General features: G+C 30.8%; 1 protein-coding gene across 3 annotated transcripts in view; it reads right to left on the bottom strand.

Annotated features, from left to right (window-relative positions):
• Nucleotides 1-6,105: 6,105 nt before the first annotated feature.
• The window catches only part of LOC129919957 (neuroguidin), a 90,762-nt gene continuing 71,588 nt past the window's right edge, over nucleotides 6,106-25,279 (bottom strand). For all 3 annotated transcript variants that reach the window (XM_056001088.1, XM_056001089.1, XM_056001087.1), the window contains exons 2-6: nucleotides 14,563-14,791; nucleotides 14,327-14,490; nucleotides 10,012-10,265; nucleotides 9,751-9,938; nucleotides 6,106-6,892 (exon numbers count right to left, since the gene is read on the bottom strand). In XM_056001088.1, coding sequence (XP_055857063.1) covers nucleotides 6,762-6,892; nucleotides 9,751-9,938; nucleotides 10,012-10,265; nucleotides 14,327-14,490; nucleotides 14,563-14,791 — 966 coding nt within the window. In that variant the 3' untranslated portion in view covers nucleotides 6,106-6,761. The remainder of the gene's footprint in view (nucleotides 6,893-9,750; nucleotides 9,939-10,011; nucleotides 10,266-14,326; nucleotides 14,491-14,562; nucleotides 14,792-25,279) is intronic.

Raw genomic sequence — 25,279 nt, forward strand, 5'->3', positions numbered from 1 at the left:
AATAGATTAAAAATTAAATACTAAAAATACTAATATTCACTTAATATAATTTAAAAAAATATTTTTGGCTATAAAAAATAAGAATTACATTTTTAACTATATTTTTTATTATTTTTTATGATTTTTTTCATTTATTTTTTTTGTTTAATTGTCAGTATTTTTTTTCTTGTCATTACTAAGGCGATGCTTCTTTCCAATTATTTTGTGAAAAAAAGAGGAACATAGGGTTTAAGGTCTCGAATAATGGAAAAAACGGAATAACAGAATAAGAAACGCCCTATATTTTCCATTTTTTTGTTGGTGATTTTTTTTTTTGTTAATTTTTTTTTCTCTGGTATCAGGCAAAAGTGCTTTCCGGTTTCGTATATTTTTTAAAGATTTTTTTTTATTTACAAAGCGTCCCAATTTTTTCAATTTTTATTTAATAAAAATGATTAATAAATTAATATCAGTCTTTTATACTTGAAGTTATTTTTTTTTTTGTTGTGTGTTTTTCTTTTTCATTTTGTTTCAGGTTGAGAATATGAGCGATTTGAGAGAGAGATAGAAATACATCAGTAAATTTTGTTTGAAAATTTATAGCCAAAAATTTTTTGCCAAAAATATCATATACTTAATATGAAATTAATTTTTAGATAAATTTAGAAAATTTTGAAAAGTTTTTTTTTTTGTTTCCTTCTTAAATAAGTTTAATTATTACCATTTTTTTTTGTGTTTTTACAAAATACGAACTGAGTGCTTAAAATTAATTTTGTTTGTTTTTTGATAAACTTAAACATAATTTTGTTGTTTTATTTTTATTCAATTTTAATTTTCTTATACAATAATTGTGGTTTTATTTTTAATTATTTTATTTTTTAATTTTTTGTTTTATTATTATTTTTTTTTTTTTGTTATTAGTAAGTTGTAATGCACCAGTAGGAAAGTAAATGTTGATATTAAGTTTTAATAGTTCTGTTTAATTATTTTTTTTTTGTTTGTTTAATTATTATTATTTTTTTTTTGTATTTTATATTTATATTTAACTTTAAAAAGTTTCATTATGAATAATCATAAATATGACAATTTGAGGCACTAAAACAGTTTGAAAAATTAATTTATTTCCATTTTATTGTTACAGTAACGAAATGTTTTTAATTGTTCATAGAGAAAAGGTTTTTTAATTAGTTGAAGGTTTTATAAATAACAAAACTTAAAAAAAAAGTTTTATATTTAAAATTAAATTAAAACAAAAAAAAATGGAAAATGGAAAAGAAATTTTAAATAGAAAAAAGTTAAATAAAAAAAAATATATTTTCTATTGTTAAGTTTCTCTAAGGTTCACAAAATAATACGACTCTAGACACTCATTATTCAACTGGGTACCCTGTAAGTAATTTTATTTAAAATTTAGTCCAATCTGAATTGTGATTTTCTTCAAAAAGCTTCTTCATCAATTGAAGGGTCCAGGGGAAGAACAGCACAAGTCCATTCCAACTCATTTCGAGAAAAATGCATTTTTAAATTTTGCTGTCCATACATTTTAGTACTTAACGCACACAATTTATTTATTTTTTCAGTAAGGCTTAAATTTGTTTTATATAAGTAAGGATGCCATCAGATAGTGTTCAGTAAATACTACCAGACCCCATCATTAGTTTATTTTTGACAAAAAGTGGACATGTACCGTTTTTCCCCTGGACCCTTCAATTGTAATCGTGAGCAGCTCTTAAGTATTTTTAATTTGCGGTACTCCAACTGGGAAACTCTGCTGATACTCTTCAGATCTCAATCACAAACGAACTGGATAAGTACACATCCATATATTTTTTTTTTTGATTCGCCCGTTGATTTACCCGACCCACACGTGAAATTCTTGGGTTCATCCTTCGATTTATCAGGGTTTTTCCAGATTTTTCTGTAAATTGTACTAGTTACGTTCAGTAATTTCACATGATTGTTCGTTGATTTGTCAGTTTCTTCTGAAGATTTGCCAGGCTTTCAAGTAACATACAGGTTTATTGAATAAAATCTGCTTATTTAAGGGTTCACAGTGTTCACACCTTATTTTCAGTTGGTTTTTCTCAATTATTCTGTTAATTAATTTTCTGAATGGGCTCTTTATATACTGGATTCCTTGAACACATACGAAGATTTTCGGGATCTTTCCGTTTACTTTCCGAGTTCTCTCGTTTACCCCTTGTTTTTTCAGGTCTCCCCGTTTATTTCTCTATGTTCACTTGATGATTTCCAGGGTTTACACGTTAGTTTCCTGGTTGAATGATCTACTTCTTCTGATGACTCGCCAGGTTATCTTTAAATTTTCCAAATTCATTCATTAATTCCTCTAGCCGGCCCTATTTAGCTGAATCTGTCCTAGCGTTATTTGAGTCCGTCCGGTATTTCACGTTTCTGCCCATTGTACACTCAATGATTTCTAGAATCCACAATCAATTTCGGCTAAAATTTGTTGGATTCACCCATTAAGTGATCGGGTTATTGCGCTTGATTTCCTGGGTCTGCAGGTGATCTCCTGTGAAATTTTTTAAAAGCAACTCTTTCCAATAAAAATAAACGGATCAATGCTCAAAAACTCATCGATTTTCGTTACGTTAGTTAAACTTCAACAGCATTTTGCGATTAATTTTCCGTTCATTTCTAGGTTCTACCGGTTGATTTCTTGGGTCCGTCACTAAATTTTAACCTGTTGGTTCCCAGTTTCGTTTATGAATTTTTCGAATCCATCCCAAACGAATTCGGATCCAAATGTTCACGAAATTATAATTGGTTGATTGCTGTTAGCTTGTCTTCTTAGACTACAATGTGATTTTAATAAAGTTTTGCCAAACCTTTTAACCTTTTGTTGTTAAATTTAAATTAAAAAGTAAAAACAAACTACGAAAACATAACAAAAATTCTTTGTTAAAGAATAACTTAATAAAGTAATTAAATAAAACCCTCAACCATTTTTTTCCCTTTCTCCACTTTTTTTAGTATTTGGTCATAAACTTGTATTTTTGTTCTCTTGAAATTATAACTTTATAATCAAATTAAAGTTTAATATTTCATATTTTTTTTTGTTTTTCTTATTTATTATTAACATCCTTCAAACAAGTGCTAATAGAACCAATCGTTTTAAAAAATTGTCCAAAGTGGATTTTGAAAAATCAAGACTTTTTTAACTCAGGCCCTTTGAAGAAATCTGAACATTCTTTTGTGGACGTTTATTTATTTCGGTTTATTTTGTTTAGGAATATTTCATCATTGCAACTGTGTTGTAGAATTAAGTTGTTTTTAGGAGTATTTTTTTTTTCATCTTCTTTTTTTTTGTTAATTCATCTTTTAATTGTTTTTAATTTTTTTTTTAATTAATTTTACTATTCATTTATTTAAATATATAAAAAATACCATTTTTTCCACTGTTCAATGTTTTCTTATTTTGTATTGGGTGGGGCTATATATAATTTTTTTTATATAGATTGTTGTTTAATTAATATAAATCTATTTTTTTGTTTTTGTTTTGTCATCTGTTTTAGTACTGATTTTGTTTTTTTTAAAGAAATATTCGTTCAGTGAAAATTATAATAATTTAATACATTTTTTTGTTTTATTTTACATTTATATGGTAATTAAGGCAACTGTTGTCTTGTTCGGTAATTTAAAAATTAATAACTATTGTGAAGTTTCGTTTGGTTTATTTCCATATATGTGGTTTTGCGAGTTTTTTGTTTCTGGTTACTATTTTTTTGTTGTTTCTCATATAAGTATAACGATTTTTTTTGTGTTTTTTCTTCATTTTTTAAACTTATTTATTTATAATTCTTTATTGCATAATTTTACTCCTAAAAACAACAAAATATTTTTTTTTATTTTCATTTAGTTTTTATTGGTTTTGCTGATATTTGTTTGTTTTTTTTTTTTTTTTGTTTTATTAAAGTATTCAAGGCTTCTTTTTTCATTTTTGTATTTTTTGTGTGATTTGCTATTTTTTGTTTTCTTTATCTATTTGGTTGTGGTAGGAAATTAGAGAGAGAGAGGGGGAAATATATAGACTAAGTTGTATATATTAAAAAAAAAGTTACAAATAAAGATGCAATACAAATTAATTTTTTGTTTCTTAATTTTTAATTACCCAAAATTTGTATTATCAAAAATTTCATTTTTCTTTTTATTACAAACATTTTGTTTTTTGATTTCAAATTTTTTAACTTTGAGAAAGTGAAAACAAAATTTGTCAATTTAGTTTTAATAAATATTTTAAAATGGCCTCAACATTTTTAATTTTTTTTTAAGTTTTTAATTTTTGTTTGTTAATTTTGAGTTAAATTTTTAATTTTGTGGTTTCTTGATTTTTTTTTTTGTTAAATTTTCCTTAAAGAATAGTTTTAGTTCATTAATTTTAGATTTTTTTAATTTCATTTTTGTCTGAAGAATATGTTTTCTATTTTTGTATTTACACTTAAAGTATCAGAATAAGTTTATATAAATAATTAAAATAGGAACTGTAAAAAGTAAAATTAAATATTAAAAATAAAGTTAAGGAACGGTTTATTAACAAAACTTAATGTTAGGAAAAGAAATAATAAAATCAAATATTGGAGGAGCATTTCAAGAGCTGTTTTCACTGCACCTTTTTTTCCGAAACAAATGCATCATTACATCAATATAAATGTCTCTTCTATCCCCATCAATAGTTGAAAGCCAGTTGTTTTTTACGAGACTTTGTTGTGAATATTTTTCATCCGAAACATTTTTTTGTTGTCAATTTTTAGTTGACCTCCATTTGTGTTATAATGTTTGTTGTTTTTAAAAGCTTCATATGCTACGAAACAATCGGCTCTATCATCTTGGTATCCGCTCTGAAGAAATTATACTCCGAATCGTTCGAAAGTAATTACTAGAGATGCCGTGAATATTCGGCCGCTATTTGGTATTCGGAATACAATTAAGTTCAAACTTTTTGGACCACTGTGGCGTATGAGTAATTTTTTGTGTTCTAAGGTTGAATTCACAAGCTCATCAATGCTTTTGCGGCTAAACTCGAGTGATGCTATTTCTAGTGCAAACGTAATGCTTTTTAGGTAAAGTAGTGTTTGCATGCCATGCCATTAATTCTTTAGATACTAGTTGGACTTTATTGCCGTTCAACAATCAGCAGCTCAGAACCCGTTTCATACGAAAACCATTAGAGCACTGTGCTTTTTGAAGAAACTATAGCGATTACCAACTGAATGCTTGGATAACAGCTCCACCAGGAGATGTATGGATCGAGCTAAAATCTACGAACTACATGAAGACGAAGGACAAGTGTAATCACATCGATGCTTTGGGCCAAGAAGCAAAACATGTAGCTAACACGTGCGATAGCAGAACCTTCTAAGCTCAAAACTCTGGTGAAAAATATAGCTCGGATAATGAACAGTTCAATAGGTGAAATGAGCATTTTAACCGAGTTTTCGACAAAAAATGTGCAGCCAATACTTGCTGATCTGCCAGAACCAACAAATTCCCGATTGTTAACTTTGGTTTTGTTTGCTTTGCGGGACGAATTTGAACAAAATTTTTCATCAATTTTTCATTTATTTGTGATAAGCAAATTACTGCGCTAAGCCTGATAGGAAACGGAGAAGTTGTGGCCAACCGTTTTTTAAAACGGAAGAGAGATTATAACATTTTTAAATTGTAATCAAACTTTTTATATGTATGTTTTAACGTTTTCACTTAGATCTGAAAAACTTAGCAAGATACTTTGCTCCAAAAATAAAAAAAAATGGTTTCTAAAAAAAATAAAGAACAAAAAAAAAGAAAACACAAAGGTCTCATTGAACCATAAACCATGTTAAATAAATCAAATTATTTATTACAAAAATAGGAATAATTATAAAATAAGAATTTTTTTTAACATAAAAAATGTTAATAATCAAAATGCAAACTTAAAAATTACTAAAAAAATTCAAATAAACAATTTTTTTACTCAAAAAAAATTTAGAAACAACTAAAATAAACAATTCATTTAATTTTTTTGAGAAATAAAATCCAATGAAGATTAAAAAGAAAATATAAACAAATAAAATTTTTAATCCAAAATCGTTGTAAATGAATTTTTAAAGATATACACACATAACATATTACAAAGTAATATTTTAATATTTTTTTTTGTTTGTCTACATAAATCAACAAAATTTCAAAGAATAAATTAACAAAACATAAATATATGTAAATGTTTATATTGAGAAAAAAAAAATTAAAGCAAATTAGTTAATAATAATATAATTATAAAAAAAAGGATTAAAACAAATCGTTGTTAATTGCGAGAGTAAGGAGAAGAAAAACAAATTAATTTATAACAAAAACAAAATAAAATTATTTTTCTTTAAATATCTATTTGTGTTTCATTCAGACAGTATTTGTTGTTTTTTTTTTTTTCTTTGTGGAACGAACTGTTTTTTTTTTCTATAATTTTGTATTTCACAAACAGTTTAATTTTGTTTTTAATTTTGTTATTTTTTTTTAAATTTTGTTTAAAATTTTGTTTCAAAATTTTTCTTCTAAATTTAAATAATATCCTTTTTTGTTTTATGTTTGTTTCATTTTTTTTTCTTGTTTTTTTGAATATAATCATAAAAGGTATAACCAATTAATATCTTAAGACTAAAATATATATATTTTTGTTGGTTGTTTTTCTTTTGCAAACAAAATATAAACAAACGTTTTTGACAAAATTAATGAAGAGTTAAAAGAAATTTAAAGAAACGAAAAAAAAAATGTTTTTTAAACAATTTTTAATGGAATTTCCTTTTTTTACCACCACGTTTCTTGCCGGCCTTCTTCTTTCTTTTATTACTACCACCACCACTGGCTGATAATTTTGGATCACGACTTATTTCATTTAGAATATCGTCACCAATTGTACCTAAAAGAAATAAAATTGACAAATATTATAAATATTATAAAAAAAAGAACATAATTAATCCATTGGAGCAGTAATCATAGATTTGCATTTATTCAAATAGTAATTATTTCTCTTGAACTGATTTACGCAGTTTTAGGGTACTAAAGGGCTGAAATTTCTTATGCTTTGAATGAAAGGTAAACAAACTCAGAAATATATTTCTAGATACTACACTACTGGAAAAAATTAAGGGATCAAAAAAAAATTCCAAATTTTTGGGCAAATTTCAACAGGCCGTAACTTCGAAAGAAATGGTCGTACAAGAAATCGATAAAGAAGGAAATTGTAGCTCCAAGTGTCTAGTTTTTGGATTAGAACTTTAAAAATTTTTAACCTCTGCGGTTTTTGAGTAATCGTAGAAAAACCAGCAACAAAAAAATTTTCAAAGTTTTCTTAGTTTTTTTTTTTGGTCTACGGGCGAAAAAAAATAGTTTTTCCTAGTTTTTTCCACATTTTTGCTCCAGAAAAAGCTTAAATTTAAAACAAAACAAAATTCCAAAAAAAAAAAAAAATTTTCAAAAAATTAAATTTTTTTTCTCTTAAACTTTTCAGAGAAAAAAATTTAAAAAAATTTTATTTTTTGAAATTTTTTTTTTTTTTTTGGAATTTTGTTTTGTTTTAAATTTAAGCTTTTTCTGGAGCAAAAATGTGGAAAAAGCTAGGAAAAACAATTTTTTTTCTCATTACAAAATGAGAAAAGAAAATTGAGCTTTTCAGAGCAAAAAACGTGATCCTTTAATTTTTTCAAAAATTCGATCGAGTGAAACAAAAAAAACGGCTGGCTGGAATAATTTGATTTTTTGTAGGGTTTTTGTGGACATATTGAACTGTAAAAGGCACATTTAACATTAGTGGTTTCCTCAATATTTTCGATCTAGCCCTCGATTTTCCAAAGAACCACCAAAAGCCCTTTTTTTGTTGCATTTTCAAATTCATGTGAAAATGAGAAAACATTTTTTTTTGGAAAAGCAATGGCTAGCCGTTAAGGAGAATTCATTCAAGTTCTTGAAACCCACCTTTAACTTTCTGTGCGATCATTGGTTGCTGAGATATCGATAATCAAACACAAAGGATCCTTTTTCATTTGAAGACCGATATCTCGGCGAGAAGTGGACGTATCGAGGTGTTCAAAAAACCAAATTAAAGCTAAATGAACAAAGTATCCGATCCTTATAGTGGTTAAGCTAAACAAAATTTTTTCACGCCCGTAGACCAAAAAAAAAAAAACTAAAAAAATTTTGAAAATTTTTTTGTTGCTGGTTTTTCTACGATTACTCAAAAACCGCAGAGGTTAAAAATTTTTAAAGTTCTAATCCAAAAACTAAACACTTGGAGCTACAATTTCCTTCTTTATCGATTCTTGTACGACCATTTCTTTCGAAGTTACGGCCTGTTGAAATTTGCCCAAAAATTTGGAATTTTCTTTTGATCCCTTAATTTTTTCCAGTAGTGTATGTCAGATAATCTTTTAACATATTACGTACGTACTATTCAGTCAGTTCAGTCAGTCAGAAAATCTAGATTTTACAATGGATTTAAATGATTCTGGAATTAATACTATATCAACTTCTACTAATATTAATGAAGCAGTATTCAGTTTTTACAGCATGCTTAACACCTGCGCTGCATTGAAAACACTATCCTTTAACCCTATCAAAATTTCTAGAATATGAAAAAAAAAACAAAAAATATCCGCATCATAGACTTGGTCGGATTAAAACGTGATTATCGATAGGTAGAACTACATATGAATATTTGAACTGTAAGACCCCATGGTCCAATTGATTAGTAGAACTGTCACGCCAGAGGTTCTGGGTTCAAATTCAGTCTCCACCCCCTGACTTTTTTTTAGTGGATCTTCAGCTTGTGAGGAAATGAAAAAATATATCATCTGACTGGCCGCTACAATACCTTAAAAGCTATCTTGCTGATGAGATATAAAAACTCACAGTAAAAATAACTTGAAGAAAGAGCTACAGCCATTTATTAATGCGGTCACGCATTTTTTACAAGACTTTAATCTTCCCGGCACCCCTGTATGGGTCGAAGTCACAAGCATAGACAAGAGCGAATGGATGAAAGTGCTTTCCAGAAAGATTTCTTGAAGAATGCTCAGTGTACATCTCTGGAGAAGATTTGTCTGGTCCAGCTAAGATGTCTGGAGGAGGATGTGGAGCCGATCCTACGAGTCTTCGTGGAGCGCTGATGTGGAGATTAACCTCAACCAAAACCAATTTCATACAAACTGGCTGGAGGGTCTTGTTGCTTAAAAACAAGGTCCACTCGGAACTGTGAGTGTTGTCCATAAAAAAAAGTCTGACAGAGAAAAATCCAATCAACATATTGCAAAATTTGAGACATCGCTCGTATACCCCTCTTTTGTACGAAATACTGAAATCAATTGAGTATAGGGCATGAAACAAAAGACAAGGAAGTATTTAAAAAGTGAATAATAATCAAAAACTCCAACCAAGAGTCCGGAACTTTTTTTCTTTTGCTTCAAAGTAAGGCTCTCTTGCTAGTGAAATAACAGGGACTCCTATGGTTCTAAAAAAACAAGTTTTTGAGCTGAAATTAAAAAAATTCTAGAGAGCTTAAGTACACCACCTAAAATTGACAACAAAAAGACCTTCGACAGTACTGATTTCGAGTTTTTCCCAAAGAGATGTTAAGTGATTTGGTTTATGATGTGTAATTACTTCACATTAAACTTCAACAACTTATACTACTTTCAAGAACAACAAAAAGTAAACTCTTTCATATAATATTTTATACATGCTCCATTGGACTCTAAAAAAATCTTAAGTATAACAACATACCAAGTGTAGTGAGTTTTCTTTGCCGATGTTTTTCGGCTTTTGTTACAGGCAGACGTGTCAGATAAGCCTCTTCGTATTCCTGTTTTTCTTTTTGTGCTGTTGAAATTATTTGCTGGGCTCTAGAGCCGGACGAGATTTCAGTTGGTGCATCAAGGTACTCTTCTTTCAAATCTTGTAGCATTGAGGTTCTATAAAAAAAATAAATAAACAAAATAATTAAAATTGAAATTGTTATTTAAAACAAAAAAAGAAAAAACTTACGTCATAGCCCTTTTTTTAGCACGGTCAATTAATTTCCTATCCCGATCGGCAGGTTTTTCATCTCCATCATAATAGACCGGTTTTATTTTAGGCGGCACGTAAATACCACTTTTCGTCGTCGCTGTTAATGACTTTTTAGGTTTCACTGAAGCTTCATCAGCTTCATCCACTTCGTCATCATCTTCCGAATCTGATTGTGAATTAGACCCAGAATCATCTTCATCATAATTCGTCAGCATATTTTCTGGATTTGGCTAAGAATTTAAACAGAAAAATTTAATTTTTATTAAAAATATCGACATAAATAAAAATCAAAGATGTTTCCAAACAGGGAGGAACATAATGGAATAAAATTAAAGCAGGACGGTGTTTTCGGTAGGAACTGAAAAAAGCTTCTTAGGAAAATGAGGATAGAAAGGAAAATATCCTTAGGATATTCTTAGGATGGAAAAACTGAAAAAGAAGTTCGAGACGATTTGCCGGTATTTCATGTAGGGGAAGTGGGGGCAAGACGGTTTTCGTACTATGTTGTATGGAAAAAAAGTAAAATCGGCAACACTTGCAATAGAAAATAGGTGCCCTTTGGTACGATCGATCACGTCTGTAAGTTTTAGCAATTTCGGTTAAGACCCCGAAGAGTTACGGTAAATTTTGTGATTTTTCATCAAATTGTTATCGTTCATGTGAAAAGTCAATTGTATTTTTGACACTGAAATAATTAAAATTTTTAACTTTTCCTTTTTTTATAATAGAATGTGAATATTAAAAAGTATTTTCTGCGAAAGAAGGAGTCATAAAGGTAAATTAAAAAAAAAATAATAACGAACATCAAATATGATATCACTGGGGCAAGACCGCCCATGGGCGAAATTGGAACCTTTGGTAGCTTAAACAAAGTGAAAAAAGAAGTTCACCGTTAAATCTTCCAAAAAGCGAAGCAACAGGCGCCAAACAATACTGAATTGATGATTCTGATGAAGAGGACTTTGCAAATTGTATTTGTACCAATCCAAATTCTTGATCCAATCCAAAGTATTGTTGGATTAAGTGCAAAATGTGTACCAAATGGTACCAAAAAGCTTGTGCTGGAGTGAGAACTAATGAAAATATAGCAAAGTTGTGTTATTATTACAAATAGGCTGCATTTAAAACAAAAGAAACGGTCTTTGTGGGGGCAAGACGGTTGTTTGTTTGATGGTTTTTCAAAACGTATTATCTTTTGTTCAGTATTTTTTATTTTTTTTTTATAATAATGAGGGTTTCTGCAAAAAACATTAAACTTAAATGAATAAAAACTTTATTCTATTAAAAAGATGTTTTTTATTGGTTTTTAAGACAGTCAAACACTAAGTGGGCGGTCTTGCCCCCACTTCCCCTATAGTGGTCGAGCCCGAAGCAGCCTTTATGCTGACTGCAGGTTTTGAGTTCATGGAACTCTCCTTTTATATTGCTAGTGCCCTGAAGGTGGCTGCACTTACTAATAATATGGCACCTGAGTTGTTTGGCCCAAACGAGTATCCTCAGAAAGTTAACCTGTAGAATAGTCTTTGGGGAATACTCAAGTCCAGTACACTCAACTTTGATTGGTAATGGAGTCAGAGAGTCGGACAGATGAAGTGAATTTATTAACGGAAGTAGAAAGCTGGAGGCACACCGGCAACAAGTTTTCAGACGATGGAAGGTAAATACAACGATTTATGGTAATAGGAAACAGGAAACAGTTAATAAGAGGTCAAGTTAGTTGTTAAGTGAGACTACGACCCATCACCAACGAATCTAAATCCAACTCTTGGATAACTTAAATAGTGAGGCGGCTTAGCATTAAAATAGAGTTCAATCGTGCACTTTGTGATAAAAGCATGAAATTAACATCGTTGGTAGTACTCAATTTAAAAGTTATTTTGAGATATTGGGCCACCTTGTATTCCATTCGGAAGGGTAGATACAAGACTTTTTCTGTGTTGCACTCGATTTGTTGCATATCGTAGTATAGGCAATGAAATATTATATTAATATGATACATGATTTCGAGGTATTTTCTAACGCCCGATCGAATAAAATCAATACCAAAATGTCTCGACCATCATGTAAAAAGTTATTGGACTCTTTATGAATTGTCTTTTACTCAAAGAGCAAGAGTCAAAATATTATCAAGTACTCCTTGAAAAAAAGTGGTAGGTTGATAAAATTTCGTGTGGACGTTTCATATACCATAGAAAAAAATAATAAAATATGTTCATCAAAAAATTTCAGGTCAAAGGGTGTTTTTTTTAGCGAGAAAGAACACTTTTGAAATGGTACCATTGCAGCACATGGAAAATTTTTGCATTTTTTTGAACCGCATATATATTTTATACATCGTATGAGAATCAAAAATAATCAAAAAATGAATTATATTTACCATGGAATGTTGAATTTTCATGCAAAACTTAAATAGCTTGCTTTTATTTTTTATTGAATTTTCATACAAATTAATGTTTTGAAGGAGTGAGGTGCAAAAGTAAAAGTATGAAAAATAATTGTGCAGTTTGTGACAAAGGGATCAAATTAATAGGATTGTTAGTACAATATATAACCCTCATTTAAAGATATTGGGCCACTTAATATTTTACCTTTGAAAATGTTTATAACGATGCACAGAAAGCAATTTAAATGAAGTTTTGTGAAATTTGTGATTATTAGATGGCTTATGTACATCCTCATAGGTGAAATATTAAAAGGCCCAATATCTTAAAATGAGGGTTACATATTGTACTAACAATCCTATTAATTTGATCCTTTTATCACAAACTGCACAATTATTTTTCATACTTTTACTTTTGCACCTCACTCCTTCAAAACATTAATTTGTATGAAAATTCAATAAAAAATAAAAGCAAGCTATTTAAGTTTTGCATGAAAATTCAACATTCCATGGTAAATATAATTCATTTTTTGATTATTATTGATTCTCATACGATGTATAAAATATATTATGCGGTTCAAAAAAATGCAAAAATTTTCCATGTGCTGCAATGGTACCATTTCAAAAGTGTTCTTTCTCGCTAAAAAAAAACACCTTTTGACCTGAAATTTTTTGATGGACATATTTTATTATTTTTTTCTATGGTATTAGAAAAGTCCACACTAAATTTTATCAACCTGCCACTTTTTTTCAAGGAGTACTTGGTAATATTCTGAATCTTGCTGTTTGAGTAAAAGACAATTTATAAAAAGTGCAATAACTTTTTACATGACGGTCCAGGCATATTGCTATTGGTTTTATTCGATCGGGCGTTAAAAATTACCTCGAAATCATGTATTATATTAATAAAAAGGTTTCATCAGCTATACTATCATATGCAACAATGCGGGTGCAACACAGAAAATCTCTTGTATCTACGCTCCTGGATGGAATACAAAGTGGCCCAATATCTCAAAATAACTCTAATATTGAGTAATACCCATGATATAAATTTCATGCTTTTATCACAAACTGCACGATTTAGATGCTAAGCCGCCTCACTAAAACTAATTTTGAAAGGAATAAACTCTTATAAACTGGCTGACAAGGAAAGTTGCATAGTACGGGAAACAAGAACTTGGGGAGAAACAATTCTCAATAAACTTTTACTTTGATTCAAAGGAAGTTCGAATATTGGCGATCAGCCGTTAGACACTACTTGATGGTTGAGGTATGAAGGATCTTTTTTTTTAACATAGACCAATGCTCCTTTCAGGTCTCCCATAGTAGATTTTTCTGTTCAACTTGCTTCCTAGCTTTTATTTGGGTTTCACAAAAAGACGGAGATAGTTAAGCAGCTAGTCTATTATGTAGGACTTTTTAAAAATGGAAGGAAAAAATATCAACCGTCAGGATGTGATGAGTGTTATCTCACAGGAAAGACAAGGTTTGAACTCGCAAAATCAAGTTTCGCCGAGGAAAAACCAACAGAGTTACCATGGGCAGGCAGAACTTTGAGGAAGATAAGGGATGTGTCTACGTTAGTTCCGCTTTAAACTCAAATAATGACATTAGAATAGAAATGACACTAAATAGAAACTAAAATTAGAGCAGAAACTGAACATCGCTTCTAAACCGAATGTAAAGAAAAAGAGTATCGTTTTTGATATTGAACATGGTTGGTTCATGTATCGGGACAATAGAATGTTTGGAGCAACGTTTAAAGTAGCTTTGATTTAAGTATTTTCATTTAGACTTAGTTGTTTCCAAACCGAGGTGTTAGATGTTATCGGGTGAGGAAATTAAAAAAAAATATCTGAAAATTCAATAATATGAGGATTTTAAATAACATAATTCACTATTTCTACTCACTTTGTACAAAATTGGATCCGATGAATCCGAAACACCAGTTACAGCTGTTTTAACTAATTTATCAATTTGATAACGCAATTTATAATCAATCGGGCGGATTTTCTCCAACACTGTTCGAATTTCAATAAGTCTTTCGATGGATGGATTTCCTTCTATTGTTTCTCCTGTAAACGAAATGATGTAAAAAAATGTATTTAAATAATTTACTCAGATATTAATAAAAATCAAATTTATACCTGAACATTTTCTAAGAACAACATAGGTGAGATTAATTAAATAATCCAATAACATATGATATTTAACTTCAAGAAAACTTAAGCCATATTCTGTTGTTAGTTCACCACGTTTCACTCGCTGCAGCATACCCTCAACTAAATCTGTCACTTGCTTAACATTGCTATTCATTTCTCCAAGAAGCTGAATCGCTTGTGGTATGTCCGTTTGAACATCATATTCATCTAAAGCCTGAAAGTAGAAATAACAAAAGTGTTGTTAGTAAAAATAGTTTTTTGGAAACATTTTTAAAATCTAGAAATCAAAAAGTTTGGGTATCAGTTTTCCTAATCTTTTTATATTTTTGTAGGTTGGCTGACATAAAGCTTTTAATTCATATTCTGCAGGTTTTACTTAATAAGTCATTTTAATAACCTTATTATGGTTTCAAAGAAATATTATAAGATTTTTTAATATTTTCTTATCATAAACTCCGTTTTGTTTTAAACCCTAAAACTCAATTTGTTTTAAACCCTAAAATCTCAAGTAAATTATATATTAAAAATGGAGCTCTGAAGGTACTACGGGAATCTTCAGTTTAAATTCGATGTTTCGAAAATTTTAAGTTTAACCAAGCTTTAATATGAAAAGATATGAGAATTCGTTTAAAGTTTTATGAATTAAATTCTAGTCTTTTAAGCTTGACAGAAATTGTAACTTGTCCTTTAAACGATTTAATGAAAATTTTCGGAATTTTTAATCTTAGAAATCTGGTTTTGTCTTTGTTTTGTTAATATTACACTTAAATGCCCTTCAAAGATACAAGTTCGAATTATTGGCGATATTACAAAGAAACCACCGGACACACGAGATATAACAGAAGAAAAAAAACACAATGATAACTTTTAAACCCCTTTTTCAAGAACAGTTTGTCTGATATCTTCATCATCTCTACGTGCCAAAGTGACATACATCATACAATAAAGTAAGTAAACTAATTTTCTACACATCAGGGTCAAATAAAAGTCTCCAAGTCCATTTATCACATTTATGATGATGAGGATGACCAACTTCTCATCTCGTTTAAAACTCTGACTAATTGTTTTGTGTTATAGAAAACCCATAACAAGTTAACCTTTAAATTCTTTCGGAGAGTGCACATTACCTGCTAGAACCCCTAGACCATAGATTAGTTTCATTATCAAATTTCCGAAAGTTAGTCATTGTCCGTCCAGCAATGTTAGTGTAAGGTATGTCTAAGAGAGAGTCGATGCATTTTATACTTGAATTCATGGAATTAACACCTTTTGAAGTTTTTTGAAAAGACCAGCAAAAGCAAAAGAAGAAGACGAGAACTTTCCTTCTCAAAAATATGATCCACAACATATCATAAAAGTGTTAATTGTACAGACATAGATACGATAGTATCTCAGGAAAAACAAATTTCAACACACACTCCTCTTCAACCAGATCCGTTCTGAACCAACCTACTACCGTTATGCATGTCCTTAAGCAATTCCAAGCTTAATTCTTGCAAATACCATATTTGAAGAATATGTGTGTATATATGCTTCACGTCGTCATAGAGTTAGTTGGACAACGTATGGACGAGAAACACTACTACGTCACATCTTCTCGCTCATCTCTTCTCCATCTCTCTGCTGCATCTCTTCATCATCTCTCAGTTGGGCCAGATTACGCCTCAGCGTAACATATCAAAAGAAAACATCCTTTCAACAATCAACACACAGAAGCACACCATCATACAGAAAAGGGGAGCCACAAGGCAGAAGAGATGATGAAGATGGAATATACACTTTTAGGCATGAGGTACTCCTCCTTGTATAGTTGGAAAAATAGGGCCAGGAGCAGGAGTCATCCACCTCTAAGCATAACAACAACATCGACGACTACGCTTAGAAAATATTGTTTAGCAGCAGAAAATAAGCAGCAACACGACAGAATAACCATGAAAAATAGAAAAAAAAAAAAAAAATAGAAAAAAAGGACCAAGAAGAGACAAACGAAAAAAAAAATGGCAGAAAAAATATAAATCCAAGAAGAAGTAAAGGATCCCGTGATACTGGACTTTTTTAAAGCTTAAGCACATTCATGGTTTTTGAAGGAAGAATCGTCGTAGTCGTCGTCGTTGTCGTGTATCCAAATGGATATGGATTGCGAGCTACGAATTGGTACTACCTCAATCATCTGTGCTGTATCCTGATTTTTATCCTTTTTTTTTGTTGTTTCTTTGTTGTTGTTGTGTGTTCCTTCTTATTCATCTATTTTTTTCCATTATTTTTGCTCTGTTTTTCTATCCCGCTTGGGGATGAACATACATATGGGTGTGTGGTGGCGGTCGGATGGTATGGGAATGGGAAGAGTGTGCATGTTTAGCAGCATGGAGTATGGGCATTGAAGGGGATGTCTATTTTCTACCTTCGCAAATATCTCACTGACGGGCGAATGAACGGATGGATGGATGGATGGATGAAATAGAAACCTTTTTTTCCACGGCCGTCGCCACCGCCACCGTTTCAGGAATCTAAAAAAAAGGTAATGGTGAGGTGAGGTGATGGTTAGGAAAGAAAAGAGAGAGAGAGAGATAAAAAAAGAGTGAGGGATAGAAAGAGAGAGAGAATGGACTAGGGGGGATAGGGTTGGTGTGCTTATAGTTGTTATTTGGAATAGGAAGTTCAAGGGGGATTTTGCAGAGCGAGAGAGATATGATGGAAGAGCTAGTAGCAAACGATGTGGTGGCGACGGCGGTGGATCAGAATGATGATGATGATGATGGACACAGTGGGGTTGAAAGATGTACAAGTGGTCGGACTTAATTTTAAATCATTTTTCTACCCTTCTGGTCTTTTGTTGAGTGTGTGTGTATTCTTTTGATTTGACTAGATCAAAGAGTATTGGCACATCAGGATATATGTAAATTTGAAATTAAAGGAGCTTTGTTTTCTGGAAAAAATTTTTTGTGTTGATATGAATTTCCAGAATTATTGATTTACTATCAATGGGAAACATGTAAAATCTTTGACAACTTTTTAGGTAATTTTTTAGATACCAGCCATTTTTTTTTGTTATATCACAGCAATATTTTTGCAGACAACAATAGTTTGATTTCAGAATCTTTTATTGTATATTTTATTTCTAGAAACTTTTCAACTTCTTGATCCTGACCCGATTCCGCTTTTTTTTCTGTCAATATGTCGCTACCAGGAAATTTTGTTGTATGAATATTTAGTTCCAAAAACTTTTCTATCAAAAATTTCAGTTTCGCAAAATTGTAGATATTTTTTTTGACTGAAACATTTTTTCTGGGAGCAAACATTTATTTTAAACAACTCTTTGTTTTGGTATATTTTTTGCTGCCAACAACTTTTGTTTCCATTTCTTCTATTTATAAGAAATCAAGTCAACAAATTTGCAACTTTTGATTTATCAACATTTTTCGTAGGCATGATTCCATTTCTAAAAGAAGTTTCTTGTATTTGCTGCCATGAACTGTTTGGTCCATCACTTTTGTTGCTGAAAATTGTGTATGCGATTTTCGGTTGCTCGCAACATATTGTGAGGAATTTTGAATGGCTTGAAAGTTAATTTCTTATTATTCTATAACTATGCCAAAAAATAGGCAGGTAGCTTTTTCTTTCCCTCAACTTCTTGTTGCAAGAAAAGTTTGTTCTCAGAAACTTTTGCAACTTTTTTATGAAAGCAACTATCATTTGAAAGTAAATAGAACTGTTATTATGACATTACCTGATGGGGAACCTGCTCTGAAGACAAATCTTGAAGAATCTCCAGAATATGCCAGCACTTTTTTGTTTTTCGAAAACAAGTACCTACAATCTAATGTTACAAGAGACTCAAGTATTTGTGCGAGTTGCTTCCAGATGCAATGCACCTGTCACAATAAAAACTTATCCACACAAATGATTCTAACAATTTACTTATTTATGATGTTTAAAAATTTATTTGTTTTTCCAACAATTCCTAGCCTATTGTTTGGCAGGTATACACACCTACTTATATCCACTGCAGAATTCTTGAAAATAATTACATAAGTTCCTTTCTTTCTTCTATACGAGATTTTAATTCTCTGTTTTTTTATTTTTGTGTCGTCGTCCTGTTAAAAGAGTGTACTTCATATAATAAATGCAAATTGCAATACACCTTCTATGCATACGTTTGATGTAACAAAGGAATTATTACCTTTGCAACATTTGACTTGTGAAACAAGTCACGCAACCAGGATATGACTAACATTTTACTTTTTCGTTTTTTTTGTATACCTAACGTACTTTATGGACGGACGGACTTGCACTGCAAAAAAAACGGAAGCCCTGGTGCTGCAGCACGAAGGTCTTCAATCATTCTTTGAAAAGTGATTAAAATTCATTCTGAGGTTAGACTTATGTATATCAGCGTAATACATAAAGAAAAAAAATATAATTTTAAAATGTATTCAAACATGAAAACTTCCAACCAAATTGAAGGCGTAGTCCGTCCTTAAAATATTAAATTAGGGAAAATTAAAAAATCAATACAATAAAATTTTGCAATTATTTTTGGTAAAATTATATTAGTCATGTGAGAAAAAAATGGATCCTTTATAAAACGTTCAAAACAAATACAAGCACCCCAATACTATCTTCAAGACAATTCAAGCTAGCAAATTTTACTTAAATGCCTTCAAAAGCAATAACATTATCGGGAAATAATCATCAGCAACATTATTGAAGCAATACGGAAGAGTTGGCCATTTATACTTTAAACATCCCTTCCATATCGTTTTCAACCAGGTTCAGACTTGAGACATTAGTTGAGTTTTTTTTTTAGATAATTTATCGCCTTAAACAATTTCTTAACAATAAGTACTTCCCCTGAAGTGAAAAAAGCAAATTTACTTGCAAATAACTACTTCTTTTTCGACCGAAAGCTTTGTCTTTACTAAACAACATCAGGGAACTATTGAAAAAAGTGATACCGAGGATGCTTAAGATGTTCAGCAGTGAAAATGTTTGAAGAAAATAATTTTTCATTGTATTAGTGGAAGCATTTATCTAAATTTGAATATGGCGTATCTGGGCAGCATTGAATTTATTTTCGAACACTGTCAAAGGTAAAATTCAGAAAACTTCATGAGGTTGTTTGACTTGACGGAAAGTTGTACCATATTTGAATGTGGAAATGGATGCTTTTAAGACCAACTTTTTTTTGTACAGTATTCGAGTTTTTTTTTTTTTGTCTGTGTGCTGTGTGATTGTACTATTTCAGTATTTTGGCTTTTTTTAATTTTCGACAATGAAACTACATTTTGATGCTAAGTCACAAATTGGGTCGAATGCATTAAAATAGTAAATGCTTTTACTTGAAATATTGTATGAACCGTTTTTATCCACATTTTGTACATATCAAACCTAGTTTATACTTATTAATTTCATATTGCTAGTATTTACTATTTTTTATGCTGTTTCATCGTGAACTGGTGTTTACCCTATTCAAACAGATCGTAGAATATATGTAGGGGAGAGTGGGGCACATTTGAACACCTTTTGCTCTTGAAGCTGCTTGAACGAAATATGTTCGATTTCTTGATCTGTAAAGTTTACTAACATTAAACAGTAACATTAAACTTCGATTTCAAAGAACATTTGGTTAGTTAAACAAATTATTTATATTGAATTTTGATGTTTTAAAAATACAGGCTCTTATGTTCAAAAGTGCCCCATGTATGGGGCAGTTTTTAACATGAAAGGGGCACTTTTGAACAACAGTATTAGTTTCGTTGTAATGAATAAATAATAATTAACTTTTTATTAGTTTTTTAAAAAGAACATACAAAAACTCCAAAATGATTATTATATCATATCCAATTAACCAACAAATAATAAAAAATCAGAAAAAATAACATTAAAATGTATACTATAGTTATCAGTTTATCACATTTATAAGTTCAAAAGAAAAACAAAAACCAAGAAAAATTCATTTAAAATATATCTTAGAAAAATGGTATTCATACCATTTTTGCTTCTCAGAGTAAAATAGATTTATTTTGCGATCTAAATCGCATTTAGATTTAAATATTAAATCTAAATGTTAACAAAGCGGATGTTCTTCATGTACCAGGAGCATTAATTGGTGTAGGTAGCTTGACTTTAATTTCTATTACGCTTAAGCGGTATATAATCGAGTTCTCATCGAGAAAAGTCTAGCAGAACTTGAAGAATTCAGGCATTTTTTTAAATCTTCAATTATGTTGTACATATTCCCATTTTTCCTTTAATTTTGGCCACAAATGCTAGTTTCATTATTTTTTTTATAAGAACATTACGATTTATTAAATAAAACACATTAAAGTGTCCTTAAAATGTCTGATACAAACTGCTCGGGGCGGTTTTGAACATGTTCAGAAGTGCCCCAACATACTTGTTCAAAACTGCCCCAACTGTGTCAACGACATAAAATGTTGAATAAATATTTAACATTAATATATTCATTCAAAAATTCACCGTCAATTAGTTTAAAATTCATTAACCATTAACAAAAATTGTATTGCGTTTTGAAATCACCTACCAATTTTTTTTTAAACTCTTACAACTAATAAACTGAAATAATGCAAAACCACTATAAAAATCACCTTTCACCTATAAATCTGAAAGTCAGCCGAGATAACGATGGAAAGTCATTGACATTTATGGATATCGTGTTGACGGGTTCAAATATCGAAATACTTCTAAAAAAGATTGATATGCTAAAATTTTATATGCACAGTGTTCAAATGTGCCCCGTGTTCAAAAGTGCCCCACTCTCCCCTATAATTGTTGAATTTGAAAAAAAGTATCGTAATTGGAGTTTGTTAAATTTTTCTACGCAAGAGACCAAGGAAACGAAATAAAAAATCAGCAAGTCTTGTCAATTCTACAGTTTTTTCCATGTTAAATAGCTTTTTCAAAAAAAAGATGATAGAGGCCCAATTGACAGCCCTATCAGGGTGAAATTCAATTTTAACAGTGAAATATATTTGCACTGGTTCGACAAGACATTGCATGTTGTTTTTTTTTTTTTCAAAACTCAAGAAACGCCAAAAAAGCAAAAGTGAGTTATTGGTATTAAAGTTTTTGGTATAACCAGGCGCAGCGATATGACACAAAATTAGTGGAAATATTTTAAAAATCTACCATACCTGTCTTAGGCACTTTTCTAACTACCCATATCTTTACTCTGTAGACAAATAAACAAATAAAGAACCGTTGTCAATCTATTTCTAAGATACAAAATATTCACTAAATTAACTTGCGAATGATAGTCGTATCTCGTATGGCACGTTGCAAAAAAAAATTAGATTGATTTATTTGACTTTATGTGGTAAGCCTTTACTATTTTCCAAATTGTCTGCAAGTTCCTTAAAAGACTGAAAGTATTGTTAAACAAAATGAAGGCTTGAATCTAAAAAGCCGATTCTAAGTCTTCTTTGTTTTGGCGGGATTAAAAAAATGTGCCAGTCCTAGTTTCACAAACCATTAAAAATGAATACTTTGCTTCAGAAAAACTAAAGCAAGTGTGTCGAAGTGTATCTGAAGATCACTTTTTAAAAATTTAAGCTACAACTGGTAAATATTTGGCATCTTTCTATAGGTCTGACAGTCAATTGGAACTCTAAAATAAAACTGTTGAAAATCATTCCGATTCTGAGCCTTTGCAAAGGCAATTGATAAGCTTCGGACAAAAACAAATTGAGATAATTGATATTTGAAAGCTTCATTTAGTTTAAAAAATTTATATAAAAACCTTCAAAAAACGGTCTTGAAACACAAATAATTTCGGTACTGCAAGAAATGTCTGACCAAATCTGATTTTATATACAATTTGCAGAAGTACGATAGCATTCCCCTTTTCATATTGTGTATCTATGCAGACATTAAAGGGATTGAAATAAATCTTGATTAAAAATATGAAATAAACAAAAAAATAACATTATAAAAAAAAAAGAATTTAAATCAAAATGGTTGAATTTGTTTGAGTGGTATTGAAAAATCAACCAAAAAGAAACCAAAATCACAGACTAAGGCTGCTTTTTTCCATTTAGATATTCCTCGTACCTATAACATATGATTGATACATAATTTTTTTTTGTTTCTTCCTTTCAATTATTCTCGACTGCATAAAAATAAAATATACCTTTAACTCCTGTCAGAGAAGCGAGCGAACGACCACCGCGCACCGCTAACAATGTTGTCTATTTTTCTCAGAGGCTGCAGTGCAATTCTGCATAACGAAAAACCCCATCATTCATTTTAATTCCACCAAACATGCAACTGCGTCTATTTAACCTATTTTTGTGTCTTTTAAAGGTGTACCTACTGTGCTGCTGGTAGATGCCACTGCCATATAGTCTAAAAAGTCATAGACGACACACGGGGCAATATAAAATACAAAAAAAAAAAACAAAAAACAGAAGAGAACAGAATAACAAAAACAAAACAAGAACTATGTCAAAATAAAAATTCAATTGTTTTGGCCACTTTAGGTTTTTGGGTGTTCCACAGTTGTGTTGTTCTTTAGAGAGCTCCAGCATCAGCATCAGGAGCATAGAGAAGTAGTAGTAGCAGCAGCAGCAAAAGTATTTGTAGCATCATTCGAACCAGGACCAGGACCAGGACGACCGACGACGACTACGACTATGATGGTGGTGATGATGATGATGAGACGGGTGACGTACCAGGTCGGAGGTTGGGTGGTCCTTTTAGATTTAGGTTTAGAGCCGCATGATGACTATGGAATGAATGATCCTGGTATTCAATACGGTCACAGTGTGCGAGTGAGTGTGTGTGTTTGTGTAGTCATAGTCGTAGTATACCGTTAAACAACAACACAATTCCTCATATCTATGCACCACACCACCCATACCTTGATATAGTGTGATGGGGTGCGGTGAGGTGGACTGGTGATGAGTACTTGGGATAGAGGCAGCTCAATGGTTAACTCTGTACGACTACCAGCCTGATGACGGTTGGCTGACTATAATGTGGGGTACAGAGGAGCAACACATTGGCGGCGCTGCTGGCAGCTGAAGCGGCAGCGGGTAGATTCATGGAGTTATGGTGGGGTAGTAAACTTGTCCTTTATTTCTTTTTGATTTCATTTGCTGATTTTTTTTCCACCCTTTTTATCATATTTCTTTTTTTTTTTCGTCGTTGAATCCCAAATCCTCCCTCACACCTTGATGCTCTCACACTATTTTTACCGCCGCTTCTTCTCTTTCTCTTTGGTATACTTCCGCTTTACGTCAGTTGGCAGTTTGATTCTCGTCGTCGACGGTCGTCGTCGTTGTCCTGGTTGTCGTGGATTCATTTTTTTTTTTGGGCTTTTCCATCTATCCATTGGGCGGGAAGGGGCTTAATGGTGGTAGTAGCAGCACATTTTGTGGGTGGATGTGCGGATATATAAATTTTTTTTGAGAACCAAAAAAAAATCTTACCCTACACTCGCCGTTGGATGGTGGGTGAATATGATGGTGATGCTGGGTTATGATATGCTGTTTTTGGAGGGCAGTCAAAATGATGATTGCCCGCCGATACACAATACAGTCAAATCTCTCTTAATTTTTAGTTATTAATGGTGTAGGTGGAATAATTTTATATTTTTAACCTCATTTTTTTTCACGAGAAATAGGTTGCATTTACGTGTTCACTAGGAATGATGTACCATGATTTGGTTTTCGATCCTTTATGAAATGAAAATGAATACGTTCCACAAATTAACCCCCAGGGGGGGGGGGGGATAACCATTCATGGTTGATTTTATGTGAAATGGTGTAAAACCTAATACTCACAATGAAATTTCATACAAATTGAAAGCTAAATCATTTCTCATAAAATTTGAAAGCTAGATCATTGAGTCTTGCATTCCATTTGCAATCTAACCTCTTCACTTGCCTTTATGCTAAAAAAAATTAGAATTTGAATTATATTAAAGAATGAATACATTAAACAATATTCTCAGAGTTTTCTTTTAATATAAGCGGTGATGCTTCCTTTTTTTTGTCGTTCCAGTTAGATTTTTATTTCTTAATTGCTATATGAAAATAAATACGTTCCACATTTTGTTAAAAAATGAGGAGGAGAAGTTTCAAAGTTTTACAAATCTCTCAAGCTATTTTCCATTTGATAGATTTCTTTACAATTGGAAATACATAAAGTGTCTGTTGAAATGTGTGGAACGTGTTCATTTTGGATTCCACGAGTGGGTGCGAGGTTTGGATGAAATTTATGCATTCAACAATATTCACTAGACTTTTTATCAATTTAATTAAGTTTAAAATTGTGTTTTTTTTTTGCACATACACATTTTAAGGTTTAATAGAAAGTTCATACGTTCCACAGGTATATATTTTGTAAATAGAGTTGGTATGTGTTTTGTTAATATTCCACAAGTTTATACTCAAATAAGAAATAAAAGGAATGCGATCCACTATTTTGTACATGCAATTTTGTGAGATTGGTTAAAGAATGTGGATTGTTATTATTTTATTGTTTTTCATTTTTTCTGTTTAACATTTTGTATGATGTTCATTTGCCGTTTCTCTCATGTCAACTACTAGTAATTATTGTCGTTGAAAGTTTCAAATTCGTTTTTTTTTTATTTTTCAGTTAATGTGATTAAAGCTGTATACGTTCCACATTTTTTGACGGGATACTTTTTCACTAGAAATTATGGAGTGAAATCGGGTGA

This window comes from Episyrphus balteatus, chromosome 4, assembly GCF_945859705.1.
Source record: "Episyrphus balteatus chromosome 4, idEpiBalt1.1, whole genome shotgun sequence".
Lineage (NCBI taxonomy): Eukaryota > Metazoa > Arthropoda > Insecta > Diptera > Syrphidae > Episyrphus > Episyrphus balteatus.